At 41.7% G+C, this 22518-nt stretch overlaps 3 protein-coding genes across 4 annotated transcripts; 2 read left to right on the top strand and 1 right to left on the bottom strand.

Annotated features, from left to right (window-relative positions):
- Positions 1-2987: 2987 nt before the first annotated feature.
- LOC127760303 (uncharacterized) lies at positions 2988-4361 on the top strand. Its single transcript, XM_052284545.1, has one exon. It carries the CDS (start codon positions 3005-3007, stop codon positions 4337-4339), a length of 1335 nt encoding a protein of 444 aa, XP_052140505.1. The 5' UTR covers positions 2988-3004; the 3' UTR covers positions 4340-4361.
- A 4675-nt stretch (positions 4362-9036) lies between these two features.
- On the top strand, positions 9037-13989 carry LOC127776847 (dual specificity protein phosphatase PHS1-like). Of its 2 annotated transcripts, none has more exons than XM_052303412.1 (10): positions 9037-9235; positions 9344-9459; positions 9847-10069; positions 10470-10646; positions 10725-10885; positions 10976-11975; positions 12379-12525; positions 12605-12832; positions 12927-13084; positions 13261-13989. In XM_052303412.1, exons 1-10 carry the CDS (start codon positions 9188-9190, stop codon positions 13613-13615), a joined length of 2613 nt encoding a protein of 870 aa, XP_052159372.1. In that variant the 5' UTR covers positions 9037-9187; the 3' UTR covers positions 13616-13989. The 2 variants fall into 2 exon arrangements, with proteins under 2 accessions (XP_052159372.1, XP_052159381.1); XM_052303421.1 differs by having other exon boundaries at positions 9121-9239.
- Positions 13990-14078: 89 nt separating this feature from the next.
- On the bottom strand, positions 14079-18516 carry LOC127776860 (glycine-rich domain-containing protein 1). The gene is made up of 7 exons (XM_052303433.1): positions 18164-18516; positions 17388-17783; positions 17022-17303; positions 15898-16406; positions 15253-15383; positions 15016-15158; positions 14079-14908 (listed from the first exon to the last, which is right to left on the bottom strand). Exons 1-7 carry the CDS (start codon positions 18434-18436, stop codon positions 14426-14428), a joined length of 2217 nt encoding a protein of 738 aa, XP_052159393.1. The 5' UTR covers positions 18437-18516; the 3' UTR covers positions 14079-14425.
- Between the last annotated feature and the right edge of the window lie 4002 nt (positions 18517-22518).

Below are 22518 nucleotides of genomic sequence, written 5' to 3' on the forward strand. Positions count from 1 at the left end.
GCGTGGAGGGGTCGATGAGGTATAGTCAATGACATATGAGTACCACCATTTTTAAAAGTTCTGCCCTACCAAATTTCTTGCCACAAATATTTATCTCTTATTGGCACCAATCTAAAACAATGTATCAGTTGTACCTTACTAAAATTTATGTTTGTCATTACCAATATTAGGTTAGCATAAGATTAAAACCCTACTCTACTAATATGACAGCTAGAACAATACTTGTTGGGATCACCTGGGGGGTCACTGGCTCACTGCTCACCACGTACAATCTATTGCATTGTAAAGAACAATCAAATAATCAACTACATATGTTAGGACTATCTTATATCTTTAGCTCTATTGGGCTTGTTAGGTTACTTTTCCCATGCATGTTAAACTTACAAGATCCCCCACGGATCCAAACATAGACCCATCCCTGGCCGATATGATTTTAGGTCCCCGCCCAAGTGCACATATATGCCCCCCTCCCCCCAGGGGCATATCCTCATCCCATATGGGAAAATTTCCATCTGTAGCAACCACATAAATATTGAGGGGACTATATATGAAACCAACAAATAAATTTATAGGAGTTAAAATGATCATGCATTGACACTTCACTTCCTTAAAAACTTAGGGATGGATGATTGGTGAGATAGGTGTTCCTTATAATTATAGGGGAGAGGCTATGTGATATATGTGGGAAAAGGAAAAATAGTAAATAAATTCATGGGCATGGTTTTATTCGCAAACAATTGAAATACTATATGCTTTAGAAAAAGAGACGGGTGGAGCGCGTGAAAACAGACATATCATGCCAAAGCGAACCCTCTGGAAGGACAAGATCACAACGCATAGAAGAGCTATAAAAGATGACCCCACAATTAGCACTAGGAGCATCGATGAATTGAGAAACTTCTCTAGCTTTGTCACCCAAGCGCTCAATTTTTTTACTTACCCCTGATCTCTTTTGTTTATACTTAGCCTTCTGTGTTTCCCATGGATCTCCTTCTTCGTTGATTGATATACTATTGCGGTTGATACTAGTGTTATTATTGCTTATAGATACAATTGATTAATGCCATACATCAAAAAGACAAGGTAATTCTATTTTCTCCTTATCAGTTTTTCAACTCAAATTCTTGTTTATTGCAACCAAAAGTTATTATGTATTAGTTTACTAAATCAAATGTTTTCTCTTTTGATAAGATGCGGGTGAAGATCAGGTCGGAGACACAGGAATTTTACAGGAATTTCAAATGCGACGATTTAATTATTGTACGGACCGGAACCATGAAAATTCATGGGTTTCAAACAAGGTTCCATCTACATCATCATGCATGCATCGAGCCAAGGGCTATATCTACCTACAGATATGTAAGTCCCTCTAGTATGTCTTGTCCAAACAGATTCTAATTTGGCAAAGATGCACTCCCTCGTCTAAAAAAAAACCCTCCGCAAATCAAATCTTTTTTTATGGAGGGTTGAATTGTTCCATTTATCTTTCATTTTTTTAATTATTTTTTTCAGATGTAATATTGTACTCTATGTTCAGGTAACAAGTTTCGTGTTTTTACATATATATCGATGTACAACTAAGAGTATTATATATGATTAACCTATTTTACTTGGGTGTTGCTTGTTAGTCTGCTGCTAACATATAAAAGCAATTAAATGTGTAGTAACTGAAAAGGTGGTGAGTCATGGGATAGAGGATATGTGGCACACAAACTATATAGTAGCATACAAAATTAATAAAGTATTAACATACAAAGCTTGTTAGCTATCTGCTAACATACAAGAGTAATAAAGTAGTAAGTACGTGGAGTATAAGTTATATAGCTAGGACCACAACAAACATCACATGATCTATACATGGCAATGCATGTGAACCATGCACTTACTGCAAGTGGCAATCCAGAGTATATGCATGGACAACCTTGGTATTAGGTAGCTAATTACCAAAATAAGATAGCTGCTTGCGTTACACAATTTACAAAAGACATGCTAGAATTTAAAGTAAAATACAAAGAGGTCTAGCAGGAAAGGAGCCGAAAGTTTGCTTAGTTTGCTAGCAAGGGATCAAGTACTTATCTACCATTCCATTGACCCATGCACCTGTCAATTAGTATTGGCTGGAAGCAAGCTAGTATATATATGCGTGACTCATTTATTGTCGTCATGTGTTTAGTATTAGCATGCCTTGACGATGAACGCCTATATTAAAGTAAATAAAAGAAAAACAAATTCCTCCATACATCATGCATGCATCTAGAGCTAACTGTCCATCGATCATCTAGCTAGCTTAGAGATAGATCAGTATGGCACGTCAATTCAGCATAAAGATACATCTGTATGGTATATGAGAAGACAAACATATGGCTGTATATATGGTTCAATTAACAAGCAAATCAAGATAAAACAAAACTACATTGCTTTATTTTGGTTGTCTTTAGCAGAGAGTAGTGTGGAATGCAAGGTTTGGCCTTGTGAGCCCCACATATATTAAAGCTACCCATTTCATTGAAAAAGATACACGCAAACCAAACCCACAAGAAACTAATAAACTTTTTTCTTTCTTCAAATCTCTTTTGTTTTCCTTCTCAACATTATAGATGTCTAGAGAAATCTGACCCTTTTGGGCCTATATAAACCATCCTACCTTGCCTAGCATGTTCATCCTCACATCATATTGTGTTCATCCTCATACCACCAACCAATTAGTGCCAGTAGCGAGTTTCTGCAGTTGTAGTTCAAGTAAGGTGATGCACCTCCTAGCTTATTATTCTTGCACTTACTACTATATATTGGTTTTTGTATTGGTACTGTGAATAGTATTGCTTTGAGAAAAATGTTATTATGTTTGCAATCAAGCTAGCTATCTCTTTCTGTGGGACTGTAAGATCATCTATGATATTTTCATCTTTTTGCTTATTGTTAAACTAGAAAACTAAGAAAAGATAGTAACAAAGTGTATGTGCTTAATATTTAGGTATATCATTCAGAGCAACAAAGGGAAGCAATGGAGCAAACTTTGGATGTACATAGATCGTTGAGGCCACCAATGCCAATGGCTCAACAACAAATGGATGAATTTTGGAGGGACCGACAAAAGGAGATTGAGATGACAAAGGACTTCAGTGAGCACATGATCCCTATGGCCCGCTTGAAGAAGATCATATCTTCTCAAAAGGGTAACATGATGATGACCTTTGACATGCCAGCGTTCTTATCAAAGATGTGTGAGCTCTTTGTACAAGAACTTGCTGTGCGTGCATGGGCATGTGCCCAGTCTCATAACCGATGCATCATACTAGACACGGATATTGCTGAAGCCGTAGCCTCTACTGAGTCTTATGACTTTCTTGTTGATATACTCCACAATCACAGTGTGAAGCAAAAATCCACTCCTTGTTCTTCCACCAAGCGTTGTAGGTTAGTTGTTCAACCTTCTGCATCTCACATTCCCCACCAACATCTGCTGCCACAGTTTGCTCCTACATATACTTCGGCCATCCCTATTACTCCTAGTTTAATGCCATTAATTTCTCAATGCACACCATCCTCTTTTCCATCCTTGCCACAAGAAAAGTTCCCATTGATGGCACCCACACCCATTGTGAATAGATCAATGTTGTTTATCGATAATATAGCAAGGGGTCTGGGCTTACAAGGAAACAATATCAATGCAGTTGCCAACAATAATATCCTAGACAATATTGTTGGTTGTAGTAGCCCTGCGGTTCTTGCAAGTATGATGAATCTTGCTTTACTTGGGCCTTCAGGGGCACCACTAAATCCTCCAAACTCCCAATCCTACAACTGCACAATGGATATAATTAACTCCAATGATGCTTGTGGTTCCAATAATAGTAGCGTAATTATTGCAAATCAAGCAAATATTGCTCCCTCTGGCCATTTTTATCCCATTGCCCTTCAGTCCTCATTCTCGACGTTCTTACATAGTAACAACAATGACACGATTACTGCTATACCGGAGGGTGTAGATATTAGCGACATCATGCATGTTACAAGCGATGTTGATGCTGCTACAAAGGTTTTCAGTGGCCAAGAAGAACAACATGAGAAAGAAACTAACGTTGAGTGGCATCATCAAAATGAGATATATGAAAGTATTGATATAGGAATCATCATTGCTACTACTAGAGATGGTAATAAATGTAGTATTAGCTGGGATGAATTGGGAATGGCTGAAGATTCGTTGCTAGATAATTTTTTGGAGGAGCTTCAAGTAAGAAAGGATGATGTTTCGGACACCAGGATTGCATTCAACAAAGACCCATTCCTTGATGATGTTGTCTTGTCAAATCCAAGCACCAGTAATGGCAACAAGTAAATGAGGTGGCAAGTCTTATTCATCCCCTTTTGTAACAATGAAGTTGTAACATTCCTTCTTGTTTAATATAATGTCTTTTGTTTTGAGAGAAATAAGAGAATTAGAGAATTTATTATATGTTACAATGGAAATTTGAAAAGCATATGCACATGTATGGTGATCCTGAAGATGCGATTTCAGGAAACAACAACGATGACACTAGTCGGTGACGTAGTTGTTCCCTATAGATGAGCTATTTCTACAAGGGAGCTCCTATCACTGTAGCTATAGTCATGCACCCCCATGGTGTGCATGCTGTTGCTGTTGTCGATGTTGACCTGATGCACCTCTGCCTTAGACCCCACTTCCAACTCATTCTCTTGTGACTCCAAAGGCAACATGCTGTTGTCTTTCTCTATCGTCTGTGCCACGCTACTGCTCACTCCCGGGCATGGGCCTAGATTGGGATAAATGTCATTGCCAATAAGAGATGGAGCTCGATTAAGGCAATTTCATCTATTAATTAGAATGTTGAGTCGGTTTGTTAGAGATTTGGTAAGAGACAGCCGTATATGGTCTTATTTGTATTAACTTTAGAAATAATAGACTGAGTTTGTACTCGGCATATAAATATGAACCCCATAGCATTGAAATAAGGGAGCCAATCCAATATAACTTCGGTGCATCGCCATCTTTTTACTTTTCTCGTTTCTAGCGAGTTCTTCGCAAGAGGAAACCCGTCTCAATGGCCTGCGCTATCGGGGCTAACATGTTAGGCTCGATATCACGAGTCATTGCTATCATATCTCTTAGTTAATCTATTCTTAGCTTCTCAATTTAGCTCTATCGGCTGCTGCTCGCTTTAGGGTTTATGCTGGTTTCGGTTAAATTGTCTTGGTAGATTAGATTAGCTAAGGCATCTACCATCCTGAAAAGTGCCTAATTGCTTGATTGTTTAGATTGTATGTTTCTTTTCATACTTTGAGATGCATCATTTCTAGTCGTGCTTAGAACCATGCAAACTAGTCTGCAATTAGACATAATAAGGATAGTATCGGAGTTTCAGCCGATCTTACCTAATATGCATGTTCACTATTTGTTTCATGTATATTCACCACTTATATAGATAGATCATTTTATATAAGCATATCAAGCTTTAGTCGGTATCGGCTAGATTCTTGCACCTTCATGCTTGATTTCTGTTTGATATGTTTTTATGGATCAATTTGTTTATATAAGTTTGTACTAGAGTATTAGCTAGTGCATTATCTTTTTTGCTCTAAATATTGTCACATAAGCTACTTTCATAATATTGTCTTAAATCAATCTATTAAACTCGATAGATAGTATTATAGCCGATTAGGCGTGTTTAGGGTTTATTATTCTTTGATATATCCAGCCCATAGCCGATTTGGTCCAACTCCATCGGCTAAGACCATCAACGATACGCTATCGGCCGATTGGCTATCGGTCGACTAATTCTGCTTTTATTCTTTCTTGTTGATTGCACGATCAAATCAACTAGCACGCCCTTGACACACTTGAGGTTAGCCTTGGACCTACACAGGAGTTAAGCAGACCTCCCAGGCCACCGTGCTTTCACATCAAAACAAGCGCACCGATAAGTAGTACCTCTCATCGCTCATGACCAGCATTTCCCCTTTTTTTTTATAAGAGACCAGTTTTTTCTCCATCGGCAACCCTTGATTCACCCACGTTACATAGGAAGTTAGGTGATGGGAGATTTGCTTGAGATCCTGTGATCAACGACATCGTCTTCCAGGCTGACGTCCCTCGTTGTCCTCAACTCGGTCAGCCTCGTCCACCATAACCTCCCTGGCATCCTCCCCGTGGCCAGTCAGATACAGCCTCAATGACTGACGTCTTGACCAGTTTGCTTGTCTTAGTAGTAGGGTCCATAGGGGTCGATGTTTGTATTCCATCCTCACAATTCAGCATGGGAATCTTTCTCCGCGTCATGTATAGATGCTATGCCACTTGTGCTTCTCGTATGTTGATCATGTTATTGCCTATGGGCTTTTGCACAACTTGGGTACCATATAGATTCATATGGGGCACTTTATAGTAGATATTATGGTTTTGATGATCAATATCCTAAACCAAGCGACATCACACGACTTGGTTTTGGTTTTTCATGCGAATTTGGTGAACATTTTGCTATCTCAATCTGTAATTTTTATATATCCCCTTAAACTGAACCCTGAACCATTGAGTTAGGGTGCAGCACCTCTTAATTCTCTTGCCACCAATTGCAAAGCTAAAGACATACATTAACTTACAGTCATATAGTGGACAAAAGCTGCAATTTTTCTAATAAAAGTGTTTGCTATTTGTTGTAGCTTTGTGAAACATCTAGCTAAAAGTTGTAGAAAACAATAATTTTAACAATATGTTTGTAGTTTTATGAAATTTACTCTTTATTTGACTCATTTATGCTCTAAATCTAAAGTTTCTACCAACATGCACATTACTTCTAAGTACTAACATCACATCATTCGATTGGTTTCTGTATAAACCAATGATTGCGTACTACTCTTAGGCCCTCTTAAACTTATTGGCTTGAACTTTTAAGCTAAAGTTTTAGCTTATAAGATTTACTAGATGTTATCCAGTGTGTTACTGCAGGATAGCTACACATATAAAAAATTAAAAATTTTCCGCTACAGAAAAGAATAAAGCAAAGCGCAATTTTGTCGACGTTTGCGATCGCGACTACGGTATTTGGATGGTATGGGGATCGTTGGTACTAGGGTATATGCGAGATTGAGGTAAAAGAGATAGAGATAGAGATTTTTATACAGGTTCGAGCCTCTTATCTGATAGGTACTAGCCCTACATCCTATTGGCCAAAGCTGGTGTTGCTCTTTATTCATCTGGATCACACAAATACAATATTTGAGACAACCTATTTAGCTGTCGTCGACTTGGCGGCTAGATAACCAACTCGTAGTTGATGACAGGGTAGTCTTCCTCGAATCTGTACTCGGCGAGATCAGAGATAGTGCTAGATCCCTCTTGCTGGTTTCCGTAGGCACCGGATGGGGTATAGCTAGACTAATCTCCAATGTCGAGATCTAACGGCGTGTGTTGGCTTGTGGCTTTGTGGCTTCGTAGATTATGGTGGGTGTATCCCCTCTCCACCTAGGGGGCTTGTATTTATACCCATAGGTGCCCCCTTGTCCAAGTAAAACTAGGGAAACCAATATGGATACAATCTGATTAGTCCGTCGTTTCCATATAGAACTCTACTCGTCCTTCCTTATCCGGAACTCCTTCTATACACGAGGTTTGTTTCCATATAAGACATGGTATGTGGTGGGCCCTGCCGAGCTTAGTTGATTACTATTAGGTATGTGGTATCCATAATCCTGACAAATTTGTAGTTAAAAAATTGAATTAAGATTTTAATGTGTTAGCCTATCAATTTTCTATATACCAAAATCAATAAACAGTGCCAACTACATAGGCTTGCAAGAGAAAGAACAAATTCCACATAACCAAGCAGACAACAAAGGTCAAATACACTAAGGATCTAGTCAAAAAATAAAATAAAATAAAATAAAATAAGCATCATATGAAAACGATGAAAGTGCATACATATAATTATTAGTGCCATGCATATTAATCCCTGGAAAAATATATACTGCCATAACAAATTTAAGGTATTACATTAAACATAAAATTAATTAAAGACTAATGTACATGAGTAAATGGCTCTTTGTTGATGGATGAAATGGTTGACTCCTTCAACCTTGTTGCAATTATCATTCAACCATATAATTCTCTACAGAATAATCGATGAAACATGAATAATTTCTTTTAACAGAAAATAATGTTTCAAGACGTGTGAGCAAGCAAGCTAACCTGTTAATTAATGGCAATCCATAACGGGGAAACGCTGACCATGGCAGGGACCTAGCTAGTACACAGTAAGCAAATGTTTGGACACAAAAGGAAATCAACTGAAGCATGCCAATGCAAAACAATCTATATATTCTACGCATGTCTGTGAAGTTAATTGAAGATTCAAGGCAATATATGGAGTCAGGCGACTGACTTGAGTTTATATGGTGTTGTTGAGGTTAAGTAATACATGTTTAAATGCCGTGAATAATTTCAGAAGAAGATTAATGGGAAGAAAACAGTAAAGAGAATACAAATCACCGGATGGACTGTACAATTGTACTTAAAAGATGATCCATGCATGAAGATATATTTAAGTTGAAGTGCCATAATTGTTCATCAAAACGTACCAAAAATTAGAGAGCAAAGGGACGCGGCTTGTCTGCTCCCCCCGTGTGCTCCCATCCGTACTCCCGTATATGTGGCAACATCTCCATCGTTACTATCCTTTTACTGTTGGCCCACGTAACCGATTACAAACATAAATATTTTTCCATTGTAATATAATTATGTAAGATTTTGTTGTAAAGATTTAATTGCAATGAACATAATGGTATAATCGGATTGTAGATCCGATAAATAATTTGAAAGAAAATTTTATAAGAAGAGAAAAAAGCATGCATACTTAACACTCTTATGCTTTTATAAGAAGAAAATTTAAGAACTAATCATGTATATTTCACTCTCTTGGAAAAGTTTGAGATGAAGACGGGGAGTAGTTTGTAATCCGTACATGACTACTCTGCTTTTCCACCTCTTCTGCCTCCTATCATGCATTCATGCGAGCACGCCACCTTTCCCTCTCTCTCTCCCTCCCTCCCTCCCTCTCCCCTCTTCTTCCCCTTCCATTCCCGCAAACTTCGCCAATCTGCAACCCAGCCAGGCTCCACACGATTTCGCGAAGAAACCGAAATCCACTCGGTTTTCCTGCGGTAGAATTGGAATATGGAAGAGGGATTCGTGGAATCAGGATCCTTCTCCCGCTCCTCCTCCGTAAGTGCGTCCGGAATGATATCTCAGAACAGGGAAACCATCTCTTTGCTTGGTCTTGTTTGATTGTTCTTGGGAGGTTTCGTTACCCTCGATCTCGGTTTCTTGCAGGGTGGTTTCGAGGAATGGATGGCGCTGGTGAGGAAACGCAATGGGAGTGGGACGCCCTCCTCGTCGTCTCCGCAGCAGCCCAGGCCTGGTGGATTTGCTGCCCAATCTTCAGTCAGGTATATATCATTTGTCTCCCGTTGATGTATTAACGATGAAAGATTTGCATCTCCGTTGTACTTTCGTTTTCCATGTCTGACCCTTACATGGATATAGATTGTACTATTAGATTAGCATGATTCGTATTGTGATATTTTTTTTTTTGTAATTGTGTTTAGATTATCACCAATTCACCATATCAGAGAAAATGAACAAGATACTTGTTTATAGATGTACTAAAGCATGATTTCTGCTCATTCATTGTAGAAGGATACAGTGACATGATTTCAACTGTGGCATTATGGGCACGATGTTCTTAGATTGCCTCATTGGATGAGGTTCTTGATAAAGCTCATATCATTCAGTATCTGCTAATTAATATGGTTTCTGTGCATTATATTTTTCAGTTCAGAGGGACTAGAACTTGGTCACCCTTATAGCGATGCGATTGACTATAGCTTATCATACCAACTACCAACAACAAGCTTATGGGATAGGCTTGGGAGGGTTACTATGATGGACATCGAGTCAAGTGACTTCAACTGGAGCTCTCTCTCTTCACTGCACCATACAAAACATACTGATACTAGTACAGAACCCTACGAGGATGACACCAGCAGAAGTTTTGAGGTCTATTGTTTTCACTTGTATCTTTTACAGATTATGTTTTGCATTGTTGGAAAATGTTGTCAATACTAGTTATAATATCTTTTTTTTTTTTAGAAAACAACGGCAGGAGCTCTGCCGGAATTTGATTAGAGATATAAAAACATAGTTATACTGTCATTTCCCAACAAAATTTTATTACCATATACTTTTATCTGTTTTCGAATTCCATTACAAAGTGTACATCTTTGCAACTGCATCGTAGATATGTATCTATCAGCATAAGCCTAAAGGCCAGTGCATTATCCTGCGAGAGATTTCATGTCCATTAGCATTCCCCTTCATATGAATGTTCAAAATAAATATAAATTTTGTTTATTTGTCATGTCTCTAGCTCATTTTCTACATGTATCTCTCTTCATAGGTTACAGTAAATTCTGGAGGAGTTGTTTTCATTGCATTATTCAAAACATCTGAATATGATGACCTTCCTTCCAAGGAGACTGCAGCGGTCATTAAAATAGCGCCTTCAAGGATGGCCACTCAATCAGAACGCTTTGGCTATGAACTTGCGAAATGGCTTGGAGTGAGGACTCCTCAGGTGAACACCTACTTTGCTTGCTGGAATTCTGATTAACCATAAAAATATTACATTGCACTACTCTGTTGGCCAATGCAGGGCAGAGTGATTCACAACTTCTCATCTGAATGGCATCAAATGAAGGATGCAGTTGAGAACGCTCGGGATGCAGCGATATCTTCTTGTGATGAACTCGAGGAAATGATTTGCACTGAGATGCTAGAGGCGCTCGAATTGAGCCGATGCTTATTCCTAATGAAGTATACACATCAAGCTACCAGTAATGTACATGACGGAAATGGTCCTTCCTTAACATGAAAGAATTTTTGTGCTGTTTTGCTGTTTTGCAGTTATGTACATGGCTCCCCTCTGCTAGAGAACACAATGCCATTTGATTCACATGATTCTGCTGAAAAAACTGCTGAAGCTTTAGGAAGGGTCTTGATACTGGACCTTGTACTGAGAAATGAAGACAGGTTGCGATGCCGCCCCCTTGGTTGGCGAGGAAATTACGCAAATTTACTTGTTGCCGACAGGAATGCTTATGCAAACCTCGATTCATTAGATGATGTTTATGATTCTGCAATCATTCGTTACAAGCCAGAGATCATCAGAAGCCCTCAGAATCGGAAGCCGAGAAGAGCAGTTTCAATAAGTGGCAGTATTGGCTCAGATACATCTGATCTCATGTTGCCGGACAATCCTAGTCAGCCTGAGATTTCCAGCTTTCACATCATAGCCATTGATTCAGGTGTTCCACGCAGACCGCCTGCTTGCAAACGGGCAAAAGATCAAGAGAGCTATCCAAAGCTTGTGGAACTTACACTCAACAATTGGGATTACTCTTCTAACCTTTTGTTTGAACTGTCATTTGGAAAACTCGGTATCCCAGGACCTGAAGAATTTGATGTGTCATCTGATCTTAGTTACCATTCTCCTCTGTCCGAAAGTGATATGGTAGCTGCGGTGAATTCCTTCCGAGGAGGTTTTCGTAGTGCTTTGAGGGACCTTCAACGATTCCACATTTTCCTCGTCACACTTTACCAGAAGCTGGATGGCCTATTGAAAATCTTTTTCAATCTTATGTATAAAGTATTAAATGAATATGACAGGGAAGACGCTGGTTCATCTGATTCACCGTGTTCCACAGAGACACACATGGATTCAAATGATTCTGAAGTTCCGAAGCATATGCGTAGGCCTTCCCGTACTTTATCCCGTGACAATTTTGACCTATCATCTCCTTCCAGTCGAGAGAGCTTTATGATTAAGAATTTCAAAGGAAGCAGTGATGCTTCCCGTGGATTGCGGCTGACAATGAAACTACGGGATTTTAATAAGTATGCTAAGGTTAACACCTTTTGGAGTGCACATTTGAAATTTCATTTTCTTAAAATATTACATGAGCGCCTGTCTAATGTCTAGTTTTTTCTTCACACTTTTGATGATCGAAAATTTTTATGCTGTCATATCAGATGGGAAGATATAAAAGATGTCAAATAGGTCATCCTGAAAATAGCAAACTGGATGAAACCAAATACCTGTCAGTAAATGGTGTCAGCATCTTTTTTTAAAAATGAAATGGTTTCAATATTTGGAACACTAGTTTGATGCTAATTGAACATTTAATTTGCAATACTTACAGATCAGTTCTCGACAATTATTTCCATAATGAAGATTTTATGAAGATTACCTCTAGTTTTTTGAAACTTCATCAACTGATTCTATTCATCATGGTATAAAATATTTACAGGCAGACGGTGAATTATGCAAAGAAATAGAACAATGGAATGACATGCTCAGGACTGAAGTTGTGAAATTGTGTCAGGACAACAGTTTTAACACAGGTTTCTTTGAAGGAATAGATAATAGCATTGCAGTTGATGCTTATGAATTGAAGGTAATCCTAAAGTGCCCATCTTTCAAGCAACTAACTATACATCGCAGTAATGGAAAATAACAGGAAATTTTGCTTACAGGTTCGACTTGAGCACATTCTTGAGAGGATATCATTGATTTCTGATGCTGCAAGCACCGAGCGTCCTTCTCAGATCACGGATTATTTGTATATTGGTGGTGCTCTAGCTGCTCGGTCAACATATACACTTAAACACCTTGGCATAACCCATGTTTTATGCTTGTGCGCAAATGAAATTGGGCAAGCAGAATCTCAGCAGCCTGATCATTTCGACTATCGGAACTTCTCAGTAAGTATACCTGAGAAAGTTTGAGGAAAAACTTCTAGAGCTTCGGACTAATTGTTTTGTTTCCTTGCAATGCTTCATTGTTTCGTTTCTGTAGATTAACGATGATGAAAATGCAGACATCAGTGATGTCTTCCAAGATGCTTCAGATTTCATTGATTATGTTCAACACCTACATGGCAAAGTACTCGTCCATTGTTTTGAAGGAAAAAGTCGGAGCACAACTGTTGTTCTTGCTTACCTGATGCTGAGAAAGTAAGGCTGCATAATAGTAACTTTGTTATGCCTTCGTTCTTGAAATTATAGTTATTGTATTACTTTCAAGAAACTCGATAGTATACTATTTATATTTCCTTTATGGGTGAATGCCACATATAATTTTTTTTACTGCTCAATGAGACTTCTTGACCTGACCACTGTTTCATGCCCAGAAAATTCACTCTTCTGGAAGCATGGAACATGCTAAAGAAGGTGCACCGACGAGCGCACCCAAACGACGGCTTCGCCAAGGTCTTGTTGGATCTTGACAAGAAACTGCATGGTAAAATCTCCATGGAGTGGCACCACAGGAGGCCTGCAATGAAGGTGTGCCCCATCTGCGGCAAGAACGCTGGGCTCAGCAGCAGTTCACTGAAGCTCCACCTGCAGAAGGCGCACCGGAAGATATCGTCGGGGAGTGTCGACACCGCCATGACGCTGGAGATCCAGAAGGCGGTGGAGGCGATCAAGGCTGGGCGTGGCGGCGGCGACAGCCCGACGCATAACGCTGAGAAGGTTACTTCCTGAACTCTTTGTGATGCTAGGATTGGTGATGTTCGCTGAGCCACAGCTTGCATCACATCCTGCATCTCCCAGATCATGCGGCAATGTGTTACTCCACTTTATGAGCAAACTGTACTACACCTGAAATTTTGACCAAATTACATATATCTAGAATACGATTTGTGCAGTGAGATGTCAAATTAGAGATGATTAGCATGATTCCGAAAGATTTTTCGCTTTTATCTCGTTCACCCGCACAAGTTCCCTTTTGTGGCTGAGTAAAAGAGCCTGTCTTAATTTCAGCGTTGTATAATTTTGGTCCATGGTTCTGAGCAAAATGGCCTGTACAACAATAGTGATTCAGGTCTGGCTTGGCCATGGGCCTGATGTAGGCATGTAGCCACAACACTGGCAGTTCAGTAGCTTAACATGTTGGGACAGTTTATTCATCTCTGGAAACATAATTGTAGCAGTACTATCACTCAAGTGAAGAAATGCACAAGATGAATCTTATCAGTGAAGTGAAACGTGTGTATTCTGAAACTGAAGTTTGCACCACTGAACCGGTGAACCCTTCAGAATTACAATGTACACAAAGGAATAGAAGCTTTTACTCAACAAAAAGTACAAAAAACTGCACATCCTTGGTTAAAAGAACAAACAAAAAGCAAGCCCTTTTGTGGTGGAATGTTAAATTTCTGTTGTTATAAACCATATTATACAACCATAATCAGATCTGCATCAAAGATCAACACCATTAGTGAACTGACAACTCCTCAAAACTAATCCTGTACAAGCCATGATAGGAATCATCTCCAATTCTCCATCGGGGCTTCAAGGTATAACAGCTTTCCTGTACAACTCATCCTTGCCATCAGCAGGTGAATACTTCATAAGCATCATCCCGTTAGACGCTGTTTCTGCAGAGCTTAATACATGCGCTGCATTTCGATACCACGGTTGCAAATGAGGATCAAGAGAAGGTGAGTTTGGGAGCATCACTGAACCCCAGTCTCTCTGCCCAACCTTCGTTTCACATATTCTTCGTCGTACCAAAAGCCCAGATACATCTTCTCTCCTAATCTCTGTCATGGTTCGTGCGATTGCCATGCACAGGAGAAGCGCAAAAACTGCATCCTCTTCAGGTAAGAATTCTACCACAAGTAGTTTCCAGTTGAGGAGCATAGTTGCTCTGTCACCTTGATGATCAGGTGATGTACGAACTAGGGTAAGGTATTCCTCCTCATCATTGCGGTCATTTAATGTGCTTTCCTTGTTTATTCTGTAGTTCAATCTCCTCCCTACAAGAAGCCTTGCCTGGTAATATGGTTCATTGCAATGCAGTTAGAATGAAAGCCAAGATACTCCATTCTAAATACAATTCCACACAGAATGCAGAGACGGAGGAGCTTATGACATCATACCTCTTCTCCTGAGCTTTCATTTCGAAGATGAAAGTTTAAGTCGTCTCCCAACTTTACCGTCAGTACATCTCCTGTTGAAAAGTGCCAAACCACCTTGTTGTCCTGTTGATCTTTTTCTGGGGTTGCTGTTCCCACCACCTTCTCTGCACCACAAAGTGAAAGCAATAAGCATCTGCCCTTAAGACAAGATATGATATGTACCAAACCAGAACCAATTATTTTGCATACTGAAGTTACCAGGAGCATAACCGATGGAGCTTGCATTTGCAATGTATGACCATGAACCCTCTCTAATCTCAATGATTCTGTCCTCCCATTTCACTGCTATGGGAGTTTCAGCACCTCTCCGCCAAAACCCTCTGCCTATTCTACACAAGTTGCAGCTAAGTTCAGCGGAAGCATATTAAGATATAGAAGAAAACATCATTCCCCTCCAAAGATTAAGCATGCCAGTGTCAAAATTCAGCATATGATCTCAACTTGATATAAACGGAAAATATTTAAGTCTGGTTTGCATGGTTCATTTGGATATGATATAAATCAAAGATCATTTTGGGAATGCGGTAATTGCTAGCATGAACTCAAATGAACAAACAAAACGCTTATTATCACTACTATGTAAAAGCAACCTAGTAGTGGTAGTGAGCCTATCATCCCAGCATCACCTCTTGAGTCAGTACGATCTTTGTGGACAACTGGTCATTTACAGATGTGGTTTGTAATACTATTATTTGTTTTATATACATTTTTATGTTTATAATTTATGATATATTTATTTGAAACCTGTTGCAATGCATGGGATAGTCCACCAAGAAAAACTTCAGCAGTAGAACCTGAAGGTGTATCAAATGCATTTTACTGGCACATTTTCCTGAACAGTACCTCATCCGAATGACAAAACATTCTTTCCCACTATGATCAAGCACTGTGCGAGTCAGCCATCGTCCTTCTTGTGGACGGTAACCTTTTGTCCGCAATATGACATCAGAAATCATAGCCCCACCATCATCGGTGACTCGGTCAGGTACGCACTTCAACAAGTATGGAGCTTGAACTGGAGGGGTGATTGATGCCATTGCTTTCATCCTAACATCAAGCTCCTCTGTAAGCGTGAGGGATTTCTCATGCAACATATCACTCCATGAGAATGAGATGTTCTTGATGAGCTTGCTGTTCCTGAAGCACCCACTTGTGCTGCGTCTGACCTCAACGATGAGGCCTCTTGTTGAAAACTCACAATATAGGTGCCATTTTTTTTGCCAGTTTTTGCAGGATAAATTGAACAGTGGTTTGTTGAGCTTTAGTGACCTGTAACATCTCTGTGTTCGCAAACGTAGGAATTCCTTACTGGTGTGTTCACTGTCAAATTCTCCTTTCAGGAACACATATACCTGCAATCAAGAATAATTTATATCATATTACCAATATATAAGGAATATAGTAGTTACGATAGAAAGACAAAACATTTTGTGAGAATTCCCTTGCATGATCATATAATGAATTTAGAAGGAAAACTTCATTTTACTCTTAAGGAGGTACACTATGTCTTATTTAGAATTTTCAATTTTCAGTGGGTGTGTGAGCTGAAGTTAGCATCAAACCATTTGTAAGAAGTTTGAGACTTTCAGGCTGTTTCTGATATGTATATTTTTTTAAGCAATGAAAACTACAAAAGGGTGTTTGTGTTTTCCTCAAAGAGTATCCCACGATTATAAAGCAGTTGCAATTGCTAATGGCTAGAGGGAAATAAACTCATCAAGTGGTTGAAAAAGTCTGCACTAGTCTTGTATAAGGATAGCATAGAAGCACATCTAATATCAATTTTGAGTGTGGAAATTGTAGTTATAGAACCTTTTGGTCAGATATTATATCGATGTTAAAATCATTATATCTGGTACAAGGCTTGATGGCCACAACAAAGTAAATAAATGAACATGATTAGCCAGTTACCCTGTACACCAACTACTTGAGGAATCAACAATAGGAAATCTTAGCCTTGGATATACCTCCATAATGAACCTAGGTTGCAGCCCTTTGTACAGTCGATTGGCATCCTCTTCTGATGCTGCTGTCTCCCAATAGAATGCTTCTCTCGCTGCATCAACTTCTGCTTTATCAATCTCCGATCCAGCCGTATCATATGGTTCATCGTATGCCTCCTCCCACAATACCCTTGTTCTGTCCACCATGTCTTCACTCACCACTTCCCCATAACCCACAACTATTTTTGCAACATTGTCCTTGATGGCCATCGCTGCCATGTCTGCATCATAGCTCACCGGGAAACTCTGCGAAGGATACATAATAACAGTCTCAATTAAAACATCCATAATGCATTGTTTTGCTTCATAGGATGCCATGCCTATGCATACCTGGTGAGCGAGCCACATTAGCAGTATGTCCAGGCTAGGCACCAGCCGCGTGTTTCCTTGGGTTGTACTCACAATTTTCTTGATAAGTTCAAGGAAACGCATGTATCTCCGCCTAGCAGCAACATGATAGACACCTTCTGAGATGAAGGGTGAGGCAAAGCGGGCTGCTAGGCCAGTATATCTTTGAACCATTTCGATAATTTCATCAGCAGATTTGTCATTACTACTGTTTCCTTCAGTTTCATTATCTTCGAGATCAAATGGCTCCGATGGATAGTGTGCAACCCAGACCTCCTGACAGTGGTCAGCGGCATATTCTTCATTATCAGCATCAAGGATCGACGGACGGTTGATGAGGCGTCCAAACCTTGATGCACAGTAAGCAGCATAGCTCTCCTGGGGAACAAGAGAAAACTTGAGATGGCACATTTCATGCGAAAGTTTCATGAGCCACAATCACAGTACAAGTGGTATATCTGAATTTCCAAAATTGTGGGACTTTTTATACAGAAATGATGTACAATTCAGAGATTTATCTAGAATTTCCGTAAGAGTAAGCACGGTAGTCTGTACGGTGAATATACCATTACTGAATTTTTCTCAATACGGTCTTTCAAGATCACAATTAGTAAATGACATTGAGCACAAACACTATATATTGATTAAACAAGGTTAGCTTCTCAGTTGAGAAGATATCTCCACGGAATCGAGCATTTAGTCCCCCAAAGATCTGACGCATTTACTAAAGCGACCAAGGTGGCAGGTAAAGCTCTCACATGGTGGAAGCAGTGGCAGAGCCAGACGAGCCGCACGTCTGGCGGCGGCACCAGCATCGGCGCCTCCCCTCCCGCCCCCTCCGCCGCCACGAGCGGCATCCACAGCTCCTCGTACCTCCGCACGGACCGCGGCCCCACCACCCCAGCTCCACCCCGCTCCCCGTCCCTGGAGCGGAGGAGCGCGAGCAGCCGGCGCGCGGCCGCCGCGAGGTCGACGGAGAAGGAGAACGCGGGCCCCGCCGCCTCCCGCTCCCGCCCGCCGGGGCCGGACATCGCCGCGGAAGGTGGTGGCGAGGCGTGGGCGTGGCGTGGCGCGTCGCAGCTCTGCAGGTGCTATGCGGTGGCGGTGGGCGCGCGGCGCGGCCGCTAGTGCGGAGCGGTTGGTCAAAAGCGTTAAGAGAGACAGCAGGTGCGTGTACGGGGTACACGACGGCAAGGGGGATGAATTATTGGTGTTGCTTTTTGATGGGACGGATCGGGAGAGACGACCATCGATCTGGTACGAGACGTACAGTACGTGCCGGAGAATGATTTGATTAGGCAAGAGGCGGGCGGACGTCGCTCGGTCGGTATCGTTGGTGTTTTGACTTGTTTTGGAGCGTACTTTCCGGCGCGGCCACAAATCGGACACTCCCCCAATGCTGCGTGTATAGATGGCCAAACGAGCCGTCCGGTCCGGTAAGACCGGGCCTTGGATCTAGGTCAGTCGGACCGATCAGACCTATACATCAGATCATGCCGTCATAACCTATAGGCTGCACAAACAGTCTAGACACGGTCTAATAGGACTCGGATCGTGTCGGACCGGCCCGAAGGCATGATAGCACATTTTGTTTCTCCATAGAATAAGTCTATTTCTTATCCTTTAACTCTTTGGGTTGTGTCTTATATGACTGAAAAATAAGTCTATTTTGTATTCCTCCTCTCTGTGGGCCTTGCCTTACATGGCTGACTAAGTCTATTTTAGGTCCCTCCACTACTTTTCTTCTACCGTGTCATGCCGGGCCAGCCCACCACGCCAAGGTATCGGCCCAGGCACGGCCCAACTGTCGGGCCGTGCCGGCATGGGCCCGACACCAATCGGGTCGTGCCATGCTTGGGCCTTGCTGTCGGGCCTCAGGCCTTCTGGCCATCTATAACAGCATTTGTCATCTCTCTTTCGTTGTTGATTGGTTGGTGCATGGTTGGATGGCACTAACTAACCAACAACGATTCAAGATGTCGTAACTTTTTGGTTCAAACTCCGATTCGATTCGTTCTTTATTCTAAATTCTTCTGAAATCAAGATCTACCTCCTAATTCCATTTGTTGTTTCATTTGATGTTATTTAGCTAGCTTTCCTTTTGTTTATTTGTTTCTTGTTTGCGATCGTGTAGATGTTGGAGCAAAGGAGTTGTTCGTTGCAAAAGACGCAGTGCAAGCACAGTACTTGGATGCAAGGCAAGTGCACCCTTTGAACATATTGAACCCAATTTATAAAATATTTTTTTTGATCCTTTATTATTTTATTTAGAAATTATAGATGGGCAGTGTGATCTAATTGTTATAATATTCCATCTTTGATAATTATTGATTCCCTATGATATTTTGTCGCCCTTGTCTTTGTGAGTTGAACATTGGTTCAACTCCACGTAGAGTAGTTATGTTTAGTCCCGCTCAAGGTTGTTTTACAAGCAAAATATAATTTTGATTAATCATATACTTACAATTAATCTTAGATGAATTGTGTGGGTATGTGCAATCTTTCCGGTAGCATGTGTGGCACCGTGTAATAAACGACGGGTAGATAAAATGATTTGGACCAGGGTGATGGGTGGTTCTGTGTGAACCTAGTTAGGTGATAATGTATCTATGTGATCATTATCGGGTATGGTCTCTGTGTGAGCCTACTGTCAAGCTGTGTGCTATTTAGTTGCTCAAAGGATCAACTCCTTGTCCTTAAGCTACTACCCTATGTTGTGCCCTATTGTAGTTTTGGCAAGTTGCTCTGGTCAATTAAGTACTTTACTTCATAAGCCATTGATCTGAGCCTAACGTGCAGCCACATGTCCTAATGGGAAGGACTTGGCCCAGTAAAATTCCGAGTCTTAGCACTGTTGGCCCAGGTGGCTAGATGATAGGTGTTAAGGTTAGCCGTAGGTACTTTCTTGTCTATGTGAGGGAAAGTTTCTCATGCGGGAAGGTAGTGTTGAGGTGGAGTTTCTAAAAAGCCTTGTGTTGACGGTCGTTATAGACCAATGTCGACCGTCAATATAACTAAAATAAAGGAGAACTAGCTATGCTTGCAATGCAAATTTGTTTTGGAATAATCTATTTCCACTTGTACTTGGATTCTATTTGTTTGTAGAGAAAGATACATAATATGGAGGAGAATCGACAGCAAAACACTCGAACAATCAGTCAGACGCTGTCAAGAATCAGACTTGTGAATAAATGGGCCAGGAACTCAGAATTGAAACTATCAAATAGGCCCATAATTCACTGATTTGGATTGAGGAGCCCAAGAGGAGACGACCTGCTGAAGAGGGGGCTGGTTGGGCCAGCCCATGGTTTGGCCGAACACCCCTTAGCACCGCCTGGATGCAGGGCTTCGGATGGACGGTGGAGATCAACTCCCAATGGCGGTTGAGGGGTATTACCGACCTTTCCAACCGTCACAACCATCATTGGGAGGCTATATAAAGGGTGTTCATCCTCCACTCCTTCACACACTAAGCAAGCTCAAGATATCTCTCTACACTTTAGGTTAGTATTCTAGTGCTAAGTGGAGTAGAATAGAATAGCTCTCGGAGTCCTCGGAGTCTTCGGAGGAATTCGGGTATGGCTCTAGTAGCTTTTCTTATTTCTTTTGTAAGACATTCAAAAGTAATGAAATGTTATTTTTTACATACTCTTGGTACTTTAGTTTAACCGAGTATCGGATTTACTTTATATTTGTATCGGTACAGTCGTGTAGTTAGCTTACCAGAGAGGTGGAGTGGTGTGGGTTTAGTGTCCGATTATATGGTTGCTCTATGTCATCTCGGGGGTTGTAGAGTACTATATTAATAATGTAGATGTGGTATCTAGATTATTAAGTATCATTATCTGGACATATATGCTATGGGTTAGTTGAGGTGGGTCGCTGATGGTGACAGCTCAGTACGGGTATTCCCAAGGCGCTTGCATAACACCTTCGTGCAATGCTCCATCATGTGAAGCTTTGGTTTGGCAGCCAATCGTTTGCTACAGCGCAGCGTGCTGCCATCCGGTGGTTGCACCCTGCCCCTTGGGCGTGGACGTCCGGTGCCTGGACTGTCGATGTGATGTCGACTGGTTGAGCCAGGATTGGCGGCGGTAGGATGGTGAAGAGGCTCGAGATGATATTGGATTGCGTAGTATTATCACATGGCTGAGGTGGATCGACTAGCGCGTCTAGTGCCACTAGCGTGTCAACTGTTGTTGGTATCAGTACCGATCAACTGGCGCTTGCACCTCTTGAGCCAGCTCTAACACTACTAGAAAAAACATTTTTCCCGACGTGGGGGTCTTTTTTTGGTAGGCGGATATGACCCTTGGAGCCAAATGAGCGCCTAAAAAATATAAATTGGGGTGAAGTTCGCTGTCCGCCTACGATTTGCAGGCGAACCTTATGTGGTCTGCCTGCAAAAATCGTACGTACCAAAAAATATATCTTAACTCCTTGTCTGCTCCTCCACCCCCTCCCCACCACTCATTTCCCTCTCAACTCTCTCTCTCTCTCTCCCTCAACACTTCTCCTCCACCCCTTCTCCACCGGGCCCGTCCCCCTCCCCTCCCCTCCCCCCTCCCTTCCTCCCCGCCAGAGGGGAAGCGACTGCGGCGGCGACGTCGGCGCGGACGGGCCGACGGCAGCGGTGGCTCCCCCTCTCTCCCTCCTCGCTCCTAGATCCAGCCAGAGGGAGGCCGGGGGACGGCGGCAGTGGCGAGGCGCGGGGCCAACCACGGCACGGGGCAGCGACAACAACGCGCGGGGCGGCAGCGGTGGCTCCCGGCGCGGCTGCCCTCCCCTCCCCTTCCAGATCCGACCGGAGGGAGGTCAGGGGTGGACGGCGGCGGCGAGGCGCGGGGCTGGCCACGGCGGCTCCCAGCGCGTCTCCCCTCCCCTCCCCTCCCAGATCTGGCCGGAGGGAGGCCAGGGAGGGCGACGGCAGCGAGGCGCGGGGCCGGCGGGGCGCAATTTTTTTTCGTCCAGAGGATTTTCGCAGGCGGGCCATTGCGCCGCCTACGAAAATCATCGATTTTCACAGTCGTTAGTCTATAGGCAGTCCTTCCTCCCGCTTAGAAAAACTACTTTTGGTCACCTGCAAAAATGTTTTTTCTAGTAGTGTAAGTAC

The sequence above is a fragment of the Oryza glaberrima genome, chromosome 1 (genome assembly GCF_000147395.1).
Source record: "Oryza glaberrima chromosome 1, OglaRS2, whole genome shotgun sequence".
NCBI classification, from domain to species: domain Eukaryota; kingdom Viridiplantae; phylum Streptophyta; class Magnoliopsida; order Poales; family Poaceae; genus Oryza; species Oryza glaberrima.

Coding starts and splice junctions, on each gene's coding strand:
- LOC127760303 (XM_052284545.1), top strand. CDS start 3,005: ATGGAGCAAACTTTGGATGTACATAGATCGTTGAGGCCACCAATGCCA.
- LOC127776847 (XM_052303412.1), top strand. CDS start 9,188: ATGGAAGAGGGATTCGTGGAATCAGGATCCTTCTCCCGCTCCTCCTCC. Junction 10,070..10,469: donor ACACCAGCAGAAGTTTTGAG/GTCTATTGTTTT, acceptor CTCTCTTCATAG/GTTACAGTAAATTCTGGAGG. Junction 12,526..12,604: donor TTGATGCTTATGAATTGAAG/GTAATCCTAAAG, acceptor TTTTGCTTACAG/GTTCGACTTGAGCACATTCT.
- LOC127776860 (XM_052303433.1), bottom strand. CDS start 18,436: ATGTCCGGCCCCGGCGGGCGGGAGCGGGAGGCGGCGGGGCCCGCGTTC. Junction 16,407..17,021: donor AACCTAGGTTCATTATGGAG/GTATATCCAAGG, acceptor TCTTGATTGCAG/GTATATGTGTTCCTGAAAGG. Junction 14,909..15,015: donor ATGAAAGCTCAGGAGAAGAG/GTATGATGTCAT, acceptor CCATATTACCAG/GCAAGGCTTCTTGTAGGGAG.